The 14,746-nt window shown below is 36.4% G+C and overlaps 1 protein-coding gene across 1 annotated transcript; it reads left to right on the top strand.

The window, feature by feature from the left end:
* Positions 1-2,954: 2,954 nt before the first annotated feature.
* Positions 2,955-4,820, top strand: LOC130974019 (protein FAR1-RELATED SEQUENCE 5-like). The gene has a single exon (XM_057898737.1). The coding sequence runs from the start codon at positions 2,955-2,957 to the stop codon at positions 4,818-4,820; it is 1,866 nt and encodes a 621-aa protein (XP_057754720.1).
* Positions 4,821-14,746: the final 9,926 nt, after the last annotated feature.

Genomic DNA, 14,746 nt, shown 5'->3' on the forward strand with positions numbered 1-14,746 from the left:
ATTTGGCTTCAATAGCAACACAAACCAAATCAAGTTAAAAGAAGGTTTATTTTCTTCAACACAAACTAAACGAAACCATTTTAAATAACATAACGTCTTTTTCCTCCAACATAACAAAAGGTGGTAACATAACTAAGACAACAACTTTCACACTAATTCTTAGAAGCATTGTAAGGTCCCATGTCGGTTGGGGAGGGGAACGAAGCATGCCTTATAAGGGTGTGGATACCTCTCCCTAGCATGACGTGTTTTGACGAGTGAGTGTGGGAGCCTTCGGCTAGCATCCCTATCGTCAAAGGCAAAACCGTGAGGCCTTGTGTGCCAAAGCGGACAATATCGTGCTAGCGAGTGGTTTGGGCTGTTACAAATGGTATCAGAGCCAAAGCCCAAATCGATGTGCCAGCGAGGGCGCTGGGCTCCCTTAGGGGGTGGATTGTAAGGTCTCACATCGGTTGGGGAGAGGAATGAAGCATGCCTTATAAGGATGCGGATACCTCTCCCTAGCATGACGCGTTTTGACGAGTGAGTGTGGGGGGTTTCGACTAGCATCCCTATCGTCAAAGGTAAAATCGTGAGGCTTTGTGTGCCAAAGCGGACAATATCGTGCTAGCGGGTGGTCTGGGCTGTTACAAGCATCATTTCTTGAAAGACTGGTTCAACCCTCGTATTGGAATGAATTTGAACAACTTAGATACTGTGCCACTTGTTGCACACGAGGGTTGAACCAGTCTTTCAAGAAATGATGCTTCTAAGAATTAGTGTGAAAGTTGTTGTCTTAGTTATGTTACCACCTTTTGTTATGTTGGAGGAAGAAGACGTTATGTTATTTAGAATGGTTTCGTTTAGTTTGTGTTAAAGAAAATAAACCTTCTTTGACTTGATTTGGTTTGTGTTGCTATTGAAGCCAAATATTTGTGTGGTTAAATGTTTGAGTTCTCAGGTTTATGTTATCATTTTGATAAATGAACAGACCAATGTCAATGTGTTTTTAAAGTTTGCGTTGAAGTAAATATAGCTTCTTTTAACATCACAAATTATAGGTCAAATAGGTCCCCTAAGATACTATTATAAGACAAATAGGTCCCCAACATGAAAACGATGCCGTTTGCATTCTCTGTCTAAGTGGGGACGAATTTGTCCTCCCCGAAACGACGTCATTTTGCCACTGGTTCCAATACGATGTCGTTTTGTCCAGCGTGGATGGGGACCAAAATGTCCTAAAGGTGACATGTCACAATTAACCTGACACGTCACCACTTTAACCGGATCAAACGGTTTTGGGGACGTATTTGGGGGATATCTGAGAACCTCAGGGTCAAAATCTTAGTTAAATTTTGTGGGGGACAAAACTGTCGGATGGTAAATTTCTTGGGGACCTATTTGGGGTATTACTCTAAAAAATAAAAGAAAAGTGTTGTAGCCTGTAGGCATGGCTGGCATGTGCACCGCAACATTAAGACTTTGGTTAATTATACTTAATTAAATAGAAAAAATTTTAAATGTATTGAAAACACTAATACTGCAGTTGTTTTAATCGTTGATTTGAATTATAAAAAATATATATAATATATATTAATTAAAATCAACGATTAAAATAATTGAAACACCGATATTCTTAGTACACTTAAAATTCTTTCAATTAAATATATTGAATAAGATAAAGTTACATACCAATTCATAAAATTGAATATGATCATTTCAATTCGATTCGCATTCAACTAATGAGATTAAATTTATAGATATTATTCGATTTATATTTATCCTTAAATTTAGAAAGTTGTTAAATGCCAACTTTAAATTAGAAGTAATTATAAGGTTAGTCATACTAATTTCTTTTGAGTGTTGAATACTATCCATCTCTATCTTTATAATTAAGGATATCTAACATTTAAGTAAATTCCTAAATTTCAATCCAATCATAATATTAAATTATTGGTGATTTCTTTCAAACCCATGTTAATTTTGTGGGTAAATTACCCTTGCATATGTGTCATTATCTCAGCCATTGATCAAAAAAATTTTCAATTTCTCATTAATGCCTTCATTGATTATAGCAAAAGCTTTTAATGAACATATACCATAAAACTACATTAATTAGAGTATATACATACTGTATAGTGTATTGGGAAACATTTGCAATTATAATTTCTACTATCTAACTTATTTTTCATTCTAAAAAGTACCCTCCATCTCTTCCTGAAATTCAACATTCATCTCTCAGAACTTGAAAAACACACAGCCTCCAGCAGTTAAATTTCTTATCCTAGTACCCACTACCCAACCGTGTTTGATTTTTTCGCTTTCGTTCAGTGTTACACCAAAGAGTAATCCACCCAGCGTCCATTTAGCAAGATTGATCTCCTTCGAGTAACAGGAGCCAGAACTGGTAATCTGGTTCCGTCGGCTAGGCTTGGATGTCAACTGAGGAGAGGGCGAATGCTAAACTGATGTGACTCCAGTATTCAAAATTTGTTACTGAACTTCTACTTTTGACGAAACTGTGGCTGGTGGAAGCTGGGTTACCATCCCCATTTTTTGGCTGACTTCGAATTAGGTGAGTTGGATTAGGTAAGGTCACCTCCATTCGGGAGTGTATTTTTTATCCGTTCAAGCTCAACCTATGGTTGTCATCAAGGTATGTCCGATTAAGTTTTTTTCTTAACCCAGATTAATTTAATTTTGATGATAGTCTATGCCTTTTCAACGGTCCTCTGTTTAGGGTGTTGGGTTGCTATTTTGGAAATTGGAAATAAAGTAACATTGTCCAGTTCTATGCTGTTGCTAGGTTTGGAGAATTGAAATTAAAACCTAATACTGGGGTCGTAAACAATTGGATTAGTTTAATTGGATTTGGTTCATTTAATTTTACATGCAGCTTAGTTTAACTTTCCTTTGTTGCTGCCATTGGCTCTGTTTATTGATATTTTGGGTAAGATTATGGCAGGGGTTAAATTATGTCCATAAACGAGGATGATGTGAAGAATGATTCTGATAATGATTTGGGTGATGATTTCGATTATCAACCAAATGCAGAAGACGATGCTGAAGACGACGATGTGGATTCGTTGGATTCTACTAGCAAGAGTGAAGAAGTTTGTGGTGTAAAAAGAATAGCAGATTTAATGGTGGAGGATATTTGGAACCTGGAGTTTAGGACAGAAGATGAGGTCTGCCAGTTTTATAACGCTTATTCTTGTTGGCATGGATTTGTAACGAGGAAGGACGACGTGGTTAGGGATAATCAAGGTAGAATCATTAGCAGGCAACTTGTTTGCAACAAAGACAGGTGGAGGAATGTGAGGTATCTTGATCAGGATGATAGATCAAGGGAGGCAAGGTCACTAATGCGAACCAAGTGTCCAGCTCAGCTTAGGGTAAAGCTTGACTATGGATGCAGTAGATGGAAGGTATCATCTTTTGTGGAATCTCACAACCGCAATCTGACGCCACCCCAATTTGCGCATCTGGTTCCGGCCAATCGTCATCTCACTGTCACTGATAAAGTCCAAGTGAAAAATCTCCATAATTTTGGTGTCAAGACATGCCATATTATGGGGTATATTGCGTTCCAGAAGGGTGGATATCGTCATGCTGGCTTCACACGCAAAGATTTGTACAACCACATTGATCGTTATCGTCGGTCGAAAGTTAAAAACGGGGATGCCAATGCGGCAATAAACTATTTGATTGGCAAGTCAAACAATGATCCGCTGTTCTTTGGAAAGTATACGTTTACTAGTGACGAAAGGCTCGAGCATATTTTTTGGGCAGATGGGCAATCAATTGTCGACTATCACTGCTTTGGAGATATTGTTGCCTTTTATTCAACCTACAAGAAGAATAAATACCCTTTGGTTATTTTCTTCGGATGCAATCATCACGGGCAGACTGTTATCTTAGGCTCCGGCCTACTATCCGACGAAACAACAGAGACGTATAAGTGGTTGTTGGAAACCTTTGTTGAAGCGATGGGTGGGAAACGTCCTAAAGCAGTAATAACTGACAGAGACCTTGCCATGCGAGATGCAATCAAGAATGTTCTTTCTGATGCGACCCATCGGTTATGCGAATGGCATCTGCAGAGAAATGCATGTGAAAATATAAAGAATCCTAATTTCCTGCGCGATTTTAAGAGTCTTATATACGACAACAACGACCAAAGAAACTTTGATCGGATATGGGCAGCCATTTTCGATAAGCACAACCTTGTTGGGAGTACATGGATGGAAAAGACGTACGAAACTCGTTTGATGTGGTCTCATTGTTTCCTCCGGGATAAGTTTTTTGGTTACATAAGGACGACATCACATTGCGAAGGTATAAATTCTCTCATTAGATTTTATGTTAATCGCAAGAACACCCTCATTGACTTCATGCATAACCTGGACAGGGCCTTAAAGGAGTATAGAAACAATGAATTAATCGCTGACTTTAAGTCTCAGTGCTCAGAGCCAGTGATGATTACCTCGTTGGAGGTATATGAAAGATCTGCATCATGTTATTTCACTCGAAACATTTTCAAGGAAATTCGTAATGAGATTCAGAGGGCAGGGGCTTTGAATATCAAGGTACTAAGCACAACCTTGGACAAGGTCGAGTTCAGTGTGACTGCTCTCGGAGATCCGGCCAAAGATCGAAGGGTGGAAGTCGATAGAAGTATAAATCTTTTCTCGTGCTCGTGCAAGCTGTTTGAATCACGTGGTATTCCTTGTAGTCATGTCTTCTGTGCCATGAAGTTCGAAAACATACTTGAGTTTCCTGATTCGTTGATCTACAAAAGGTGGACAAAGAATGCAAAGAACGAATTTATTAACACATAAATGTCTGTTAATGATGACGTCGAAAGGGTCTTAAAGTTTTGAGTTGGTGCATTGGCATCGAATTGCAACAAGCTGTGTGATATTGCTTGCAAGGATCTTGCAGACTTTGATGAAGTCCAGTCTGAACTTGTCAATTTAGTTATCCGCCTGCAGTCACGCAAACAAGGCAAGTCAACTCCTAATGTTAACGTGGAAGGCATCAATGATCCCTTTGTTGTGAAAAGCAAAGGAGCCCCTTCCAAGAGGTCTTCTTGGAGGAAGAAGAGAGCATGCTCTAATGCCATAAGTACGGTCATTACTACAAGCGCTGTCCAGATCTGATGCATCATAGTGTGGAAGGCAACCCTCGCGATCGATCAGACGGCCATGCATCAGCCAAGGACTCAGGTTTTAGTCTAGAAAGGTTTGCTAATTCTTCCAGGTCGTTCTCAGTTAAGTCCGAACACCACTCAGGACCTAAGACCAAGGTACAATTTGTTTATTCTAACTAGGCTCCTGCTGTGAAAATCTTTTTCGGTGTATGTCCCTTTAAGAACCATTAAACTATGTGAATGTTCCTCTGTTTGCCCAGCCTTTTAAAAAGGGTGGAACAAGGAAGTTTACGGCGACGGGTATGAGGAACCGGAAGGGTAAAGACAACACTTTTGATGAGGTAATTTTTTTGAATGTAAACCTCTAATTTCCGTGTCATGAACTGGGTAAATTAATGAAAATCTCGTTCTTCTTGTTTAAAAAAAATTTATAAAACAGCGGAGCCTCCATGAAAGCAGTGAATCCATTGACATCGCGTCCATGAATGGTTTTTTCAATAAAAATCTCTACTCGGTAACACAGGTGCGATGCATAAAACTCCTCTTAACCACTTTGCGATGAATGACCATTATGCTTTTATGCATGATTATGGTTTCTGATTGGGGATTATGATGTCATAACCAGGTGAAGGAGTCACAGCAGGACAAGAGACATTCATTCACAAACTATGAATGCGTTAATGATGTCATTGATGAGAAATGTGACACACCACATGTGCAGATTGATGTCCGAGATCCGTTACCATCGTCACTGCCTTGTGGCAACAAACAAGGATCGTACATGGCATTGTTCGAGTCGATGCATAGGACACTTTGACCATTTGAAGGAATTAGTCTTTTGAATTTAGTGCAATAATATGCATAGGATGATAAATATGTTCGATAATATGTATGTGATTTGCTTACATTGCTGTATTCTAGTTGCAGTTAATTGTGGTTGACTTTCGGGTAAGAAATTTCTACCATTGTGATTATGCAATTCAGTTGATCAATTTGATTTGTGTTAATTGATTTTTTTCCCAACTTAGTCCATTACGATGATTATCATGTTCAACAATATGTATGTCTTTTGCTTACATTGCTGTATTTTAGTTGCAGTTAATTGTGGTTGCATTTGGGGTAAGGACTTCCTACCATCGTGGTTATGCAATAGAGTTGAAAAATTAGAGCTGTGTTAATGGATTTTTTTCCATTCTTAGTGCATTTACCAACCAAATTATTAGATTGAATAGGTTGTAGTCTCCAGGCTTGAATTGTTCATCTATGGATGTAAATCTCTTTTATTACTCTGAGGTTGTGAATCTATTTTGTTATTATGGATTTTCTATATTCATTGGAAATTTTTTTAAGGGGAAATGGCACCCTGTGTTTGAAAGCAGTTTCAAATATATATGTGTCATGAATCTATTATATATGAAGCAGAAAAACGTAAACACAAACACATTTATATTTGCGCATATCATAGTTTTGATTATTAGGAACGATAACATTTTGAAGTTGTTGGTCTTAGATACTGACAGAATTTAACATTAGGAACAATAAATGTTTGAATCATTGCGGACATTTCCTTTAAGTTGAACAATAGCGAATCTTTCTATGTTATCAGCTATTTGACTACAGCATGACTTTGATAGGCAGGATTTTGCTTCCTGTGATTTCTGCCTTAATATTTCCATAATGTTTTCTTCTGGCATCCGTAACATTGTAGACTATTATGACCTGATATTAAAAATTAATTAACAATGACTGTAAGAAAACTATATGTGAAGACAGTTCAAGAAAGCAAAGACTGCAACATTATAATTACTTGATTCATGCAGCCATTTGAACTAGCAACTCAACGATGTAGTCAACCAAAACCCTCAGTCGCCTATTGCCAAAAAAAAATAAAGATGTGATCAATTTTGGTAACGCATAGGAATCTCATTAAGCAGTTATAGAAGCATCAGATATAGTGCATTTACAAGGACAGTACAACAACAACAACCTAGTTTTTAAATTTATATTAAGCATATGAAGGTCATTAAGGAATATAGTTAATTCACGGGCACACTATAACAACAAGCTTGTGTTATTAAATGTTTCGGGTCGGTTGTGCCTAATTCATTCTTTATTATTGTATTGTCTTAAACAGAAATTGTGAAGGGCTATGAAAACCGATGGTCTTGGAAGTTCCAACGGGAATGGAATCAATGTAAAATATAGCAAGAAAGAAGATGATAGTGTGTGGTTGAATGCACTCTGAAACGGACTTGTTGAGTTATTCGAATAAAAGCATGTGTATCTCGTGATTCTTGAATACAAAGGAGAAGCTAGATTTAATTTCGTGGTGATCTGTTTGAGTGCCTCGGAGATAGATTACTCAAGTTTGACAAGTTTCCATAATGCTCACTACCATATGAATCGGAAAATTATTTCCCACATGGTCATGATCGTCATCATGGAAATTGGTCAAACTCGAATATTCAATCTCCGATTCACTCGAACGACTCACTAAGATCCTAAACATAGATTCTCCTTCATATCCAACAACCACGAAATACCCAAGCTTTAATTCCAATAACTAAACAACTCTAGACCAACATTCACACAACCAAATACTACCATCTCCCTCCTTCCCCATGTTACGTTTATCCCATAGAAGACGATTGAAAATTTAGTTGTCCAACAATTTTTTTATCGATTTTGAAAACCTAACAAGTATTCATTTGGATTTGAACTAAACACATAAAATTTATCTATTCCGATACTAACCGATTTGTGACACGGCGTCGTCGCATCAATGTGACATACATAACGCATACCTCCATCTACGGCTCCTCCTCATGCATGTAGTTGAGAATGTGTTAGAATAATTTCCAATATGACATTCTGCATTAATTAATATTAAGCAACTACTAGTAAAACAAAATCAGTTGCTAGTTCGTGCTTTGTAACGCAGGTCATAGACAACCGTAAAATCTGATATCGTTGGAACCACCAACCGGAAATAAAATAAAAGGAAAATGGAGCATGAAAGAAGATATCAATGTTTAGTTAAATGAAGGTTGGCACAAAATTAATGAGTTACTAGGATTAAAGCATGGATATTTTGTGGTTTTTAAGAGTACAAGTTAATCCAAATACAAATCCATTGTGATTCAATCGAGTATCTCAGAGATCGATTATTTTAGTTTGAGAAATCTTTTGTAACGATCGCAACCGTGCAAATCGGAAAATCATTTCCCACACGGCAGTGATCGTGACGAAAATCTGACAAACTAGAATAATCGACCTCTGAGTCACATTAATGGATCACACACGAATTTTAACTTAGGATTGACCTTAACACGTACATACCACAAAAATACTCAGACTTTAGTCCCTGTAACTTGAGAACTCTATACCAAACATTAATTCAACCAAACGCTAACCTCTTCATTCTTACTCTCCTTTGCGTTTATTTCATTTTCGCTTGGTAATTCCAACGAATTCAAATTTCATAGTATAAAACAGAACCCCTTTTATTAGGTTTGCGTCAGACAAAATTTTAACAGCTTATTTTCTAACGGCATAGACAAAGCTAAATACAATATTACGTACCGATTCATTAGTAGTGGGCGAAAGAAAAATGGGTTCGGGCACTGTATAATAGCTGGATCTTAAGCTTACATGTGTTCCAGTATGGGTATATCGAGACTTCATACATCCTTCATGCAGCAGCAAAGGTTATTGACCATCATCTTCACTATTGTTCGCATGTACCTCATCCGTTAGTGTTTCTGGATATTAGGTGGCCTGAACTTTGACCTAAGTACCAACCTGGTTGCACAAACAACGATGCCAAAAATAACATATATAGAAATTTACATTCATTGAAGCAAAGAAATCATATATTCACATACCCGAAAATAAAGAGATCCACCAAACTGCTACTAATCCTGTTGTCTTTGGGTATTAGGTTCTTCATCAATTTTCTTTTGCACTGGACACAACCTACTCCGTGTTGTTTCCAATGTTTCAACCGCTGTCCATCTGATTTCAAAGTGATTAAAAAATCAAGCAAATGAGAAACACACAAATCCTTATAACTTATAATGTACAAAGTCAAACATGTTAATCGAAGGGGAAACGAATGAGTTCTTACGATGAAGATATAGTCTTGAATGCCTTAAAGGTAGAAGCCACCACAAACATGATAGAACTGAGGTGATAGGATGATGATATCAAAGTATGCGGTTACCTACTTTGTTTATGATTATGGATCACCCTCTAATTACATGTGCTTAAGGACCTTAAGAAATAAAAAAAAGATACACACTCCACGCTGGACCTGGAACCCAGCTGAGATCTAAGCCCAACTACAATAAATTACCCAGCCTTGAGTCATTAAAAGAAACTGCAGTTGGGCTATTTTACTCATTGATTGGGCCGGATTAATTTTTTAATATTTTGTTCAAGTACCAAAAAGAAAAACATTTTTCATTAAACCAAGTTCAACAAAAAAAAAATTACTGGTGACATATGGCTTCCTTCAAACATTACTGGTGTGTGAATCTTTCTCGAGTCACCATTTTTTCTTTAACATTTCAAGTTCCAAGAAAACCAATTTAAACCCCCCCCCTTAAAATGGCCAATTTAATTCCCAACATATTAAAATAGTTTAATTTACAAAAACATAAGGTTTTGTTGTCTTCCTCACCGATTGGGCCAGATTTTTTTTTTTGAAAGTTTTTGCAAAGGCCAACAAAGTAATAAATTCATTCTGGCATGACTTCAGAAAAAAAAGGCAACTCTGCCATTTGTACTTGGAAAACTAATTTTTGTCCAATCAAGTTAAAATGGTAAAGTCAATAAAAAACGTGCAAAAACCTATATTATTTGCGAATGCGATTCTGGTTTAGTTAATACCCAAATTTGTTTTCAACTTAATAACACACAAAAAAAGGCAATATAATTGTTCAACAACCAAAAAATAGATAATCTAGTTTCATACTTCCTAAAACTACGGGAAAATTTTTATCATGATATATGGACAAAGATGTCAAACACATGCGCATTACGCGTTCAGTTCCTCATCCTTATGCATCCTATGTGCATCGAACCTGGATGATCGTCACTGGCTCAGTTGATATCACCTCGAAGACCCCCACACCACCTGGCTTGAAGTTGCACAATGAAGCAAAGTTCTCCCATCCTCCAGAAATAACGCCGAAGCTACCATGCCTTTTTCCACTGTACCTTGTATATGTAGCTTCCACCTGTATGTGGCCGTGTGTAAGGATGATAGGGTGCCTCTGACCAGTGAAGTGATTGAGATGAGGGACGTTCGGCTGATTATAACACAAGATATTTCAGTTAGTATAAGCTAATTTAATGCTTTCTTCAGTAAAAAAATATTTCAACCAACAGGTTGCAACAAGTTAACGCTTACCAACAATCGTAACGACATCATGCGAGCAGTTAGGTCCATCACAAAAAAAGGCCACTTGCTTTTGACCTTAGCGGCAACGGCTTTAGCACTGGCTGAAGGAGAGATGTTGATACACTTTGCAATTTTATAATGACCAATCCTTACATATGGTGGTTCTTCAGGATCACGGAGTTGCTATGAATTCTCAATGCCACCAAAATAAAAAATCCGGACTTGGAAATTGGAGTTTTCTTTGTGTGTGAAATATAGCATGGAGTCCAGATTGATTTTGTACATCTGGTAGAACTCTTGCCAGCCACGAGTCAATGCAATTTTGCCACTTTGGATTGTGACCAAAAGCACCGACAGGGGTTATTCCTTCTGTCAGGCACAACCAGGTCCAGGTAGGGGGTACGGTTTGGTAGCTCATCAGGAGTTATAGGTAATGACTGTTACACATAGGTCAAGTTCGGCCAAAACATCGATAGCATTGCAAAAACTTGAAATTTAAAAGGTGTGTAGTCAAGGGATGTTAATTACCAGTTTGAACATTGATGGCCTTATTACTGGCTTTAGAAACCTCAACTTGTAGTTCTGTGTGGTACCGTGATCCATCGCTTGCACTCTCTTACCCTTGTTCTTCGAAGACGTCATCTATGGCAAGTGTCACACAGAGATCATATTGAAAAACGAACGAAATCAGAGTTCATTTAAAAAAACTCATACAGTTGAATCTTTTGATTCAAAATCTACAGACATGCATGTTTTTGGAATTGGAAAGAAAGTGGTACAACTTTTCCACATGCAATGCAACTTTATTTTGTTGAAATAGGTTACTGTCGTCAACTATTGAATCTTTAACAGAACAATCTTAATCAAACTAAAAAGCATAAAATCTTTTTTAGATGAACAAATGAGAAACCCAAATCAGTCACCCATTCATTTAAAAAACGTTAACTGGCTTATTTTGATTTTACGATAATTAAATTTTTATTACATTGACACTACATGCAGATGATGAATAACAACCGATCACTATCAAGAGAAGAGTTAGGATAGAGTTTTACCTTGGTTGACATTTTCTCGGAGAAGAAGATGTTGGAGTCGATACCTTCAGCAGCAATTTTTGTGTTAGGTTGGGGTTACTAGGGGGAGTGTTTTGTGAAGGAAGATGGAAAGTGAATAGTGAAGGATACTTATGTTACACGCTTTTGAAGGGAAAAAAATAAAGTAAAAATGAGGTATTAAACCGCGGCATTTAACAAAAAAAATTGAAATTTTAATTTTGCTATTAAAACCTTGCGTTTTTTGATAATCTCCAACAAATATTCCGTTTTATCCCAATAACTCTCCGTAAATCCCTCTCCATCAATGCCCGTTGTTAACGAAAAAATAAATAATATTTAATTTGACTTCCAAAAAAAATCCTAGGAAAATGAAATTATTAATTGTATGCTATTAACCCAATTAATGTTAGCAAAGTTGTTGAAGCACATTTTATGACTTAAATAAAAGAATTAGTTTAATTAATCGGTTTCTATGTAACTACTACTATTTCCTTTTAAAATTAAATTCTTCAACATTTGTTACTAGCAAAATTAATGCTAAATTAAAATATAACCGGTTGAATGTCGAAACAAACTTTTTTATTTTTTAAAATTTAAATAAAATTTTTTAAATCATTTGATTAGTGGGTATCGTTTATTTTTTTTAATGCCTATGACTACCTATTTTGATAACTATTAGTGTTTAAATTTAAATTCTTCTATATTAATTATTAACCTAATTAAAACTAAAAAAATCTTTCATGTTTCAGGCAAAATTTATTGGGTAAATTAAAATTTTGAAATCATTTGATTACTTACTTTCTTGATACCGAATAGTATTTAACAAATAAACTAGTTTGCAATTCAATTCATATTTAAAAATAAATTAGTTACAACATTTTCTTTATCAACAACATGTATTAGCAAGGGATAACAATTTTGAAAACATTTGTGATTCAATTAAAGGGGATCTCTGCACATTTATAAACGACACATTTCCAAAACATTTTGATAATAAATCAATTAAGGGGTATTTTACGTTTTCCAAACATTAGGATAACACAAAAAGTTAGCTAATAATAAGTAACCTCTACCACTGATTCGACGTTTGGATTAATTTCACATTAAAAGGTTTAATAAATTCTCAACTAACATAGTAACATAGCAAAAAAACTCTAAAGAAAAAAGTAACGCTCATTAATCAACTATTCTTCGTCGGAACACTTCCTTCGCATCTCCCTTCCTTCAACCACAGCCATCTTTGCAGTAATTGAACAAGAATGGAATCTGGATTCCGGTAAGCATCTTCTTCAATCTTTTACTACCTTCCTTGCTAGCAGCCGTATCTGTAAATTATTAAATCGAGCATTTTTAAATAACTGCATGCAGAGAACAAGTAAATAAAGAGTCAAGAAATGTTTGGCTATAAATCATCCCTTATTTTAGGTTGCGCTCCTCTGTTTTTTATTTATTATTATTTTTTCATGTTGGTTAGGTATGTTAATGCATTAAGGAACATACAACAGAGCCACAACCAGTTTTATGTCTTCGGGCTATTCGCAACAGATGTACGTTAATCCACAACTTTTCCTTGTTTCGTTGTTTTGCTACTGTTAAAAAACATTTGGAACACTAAGTTGCCATGGTTTTGTCTTGTTCCACCACAGGATGATATTGAATTCCCACGTAATATCGTGAATCTATTCAAATGGTACAGTACCACGGATCTTTATTTAATAGACACTCAAGACAATTGCCTCCACATCACGCCCAAGAGAAACGGTGACAGGTTCTGGATTAAGGGAGCTGATTTAGGGAGGATACGACACATGTATAGACGATCTTCTTTGCTGAGTGTGGAGCTTAGGTACGTTGGCTGGGGAGTATTCTACATGATCGTCAGGGACATTAACCGGAAAGAAGAACCTCCGTGTGTCGTTGACGAACTATATGCGTCGAAGGTTTTACCTGAACAAATTATACAACGCTTATCATCGGTGTGTGGTGCTTACTTCAACAAAGAAGCCCAACTTAGAGTCTATCAGACTGAGATGTTCCTTAGGAATCACCGTCGGAGCCAACAATAGCATCATGTGGAAATTCAGCAGTCAGGGTGAGCAACATCTGAGCACTGTTATCTGCTCTAATTTCTAACATTTTCAATTTTTATGCCTAAATTTTTTTAACTCAACTACAGTGTCAACAAGAGGCAACATGGTGGGGAGGCTGAGGCAGGTCCTAGTAAGCGACAGCGTCCGACGACCTCCCCTGACTCGTCCGTCAACTAGGGGTCAACTTAGCAGATTTATGTAGACCTCTAAAAGTTCATCTGAACTGTAATTAATCAAAATGTTATTCTGAATGAGTTATTTTGTATGTGATGTGCTGTGATTGACATTTGGTGAACATTTGTGATATTTTTTGATTTGTATGTATGTTGCATATATCCTACATTCTATTTTATTGCGACTACATTTGGTTATGTTATAAGTAGTGTATCCACCTAATAGTGACTGCTACTAAATTCAAATGCAATGCTAATGAATGCAAATGATACTGGATGCACATATCATAAATGATAACAATAATCTATCGGGAACAGATTCGATTAGGTTAAGCATTTAAGTGAAAAACAAAAGTCATGTTAATTGTTAAACAATAAGTTTGGCGATGACAAGAATTTTAGAGGTTTAGCTATTCTTTTTATGCAAGAATTGTTTCTGGCCATAACAACATCATTGTCATAATATTGTTACCGTCATGAATGTTGGGTTTATATGATTTCTTCACTTTGTTAATTGTTAATTGGGGTACTCTCCTGGTTTTGGGTTTAAAAAAAACGAAACGTATTGGAATTCCAAACAAGTATATTGTCACTGGCCCATTTAAATTTCAATTGGAATTTTTGGACATACTGTATAATCTTTTATGTTTTAGAAAGATTCTTTTTTTTTTACTCACAGCAGCTTTAGGGTCCACAAAAAAAATTTTAAAGTTTATACACAATGTGTCTGCAACATAGACCAGTCCGATGACAAAATGTCCAACTATAGTTCCAAAAAACATTCCTGGTATGTCCCCTACGTTAGTCCCAACAAGTTCAACTACATCATAATATCTTATCTTTGGGAGGTGGATGGTGAAGGACTCCAAACGACATGAACTTAATTACTGGTC

Source organism: Arachis stenosperma, chromosome 1, assembly GCF_014773155.1.
Source record: "Arachis stenosperma cultivar V10309 chromosome 1, arast.V10309.gnm1.PFL2, whole genome shotgun sequence".
Classification (NCBI taxonomy): Eukaryota; Viridiplantae; Streptophyta; class Magnoliopsida; order Fabales; family Fabaceae; genus Arachis; species Arachis stenosperma.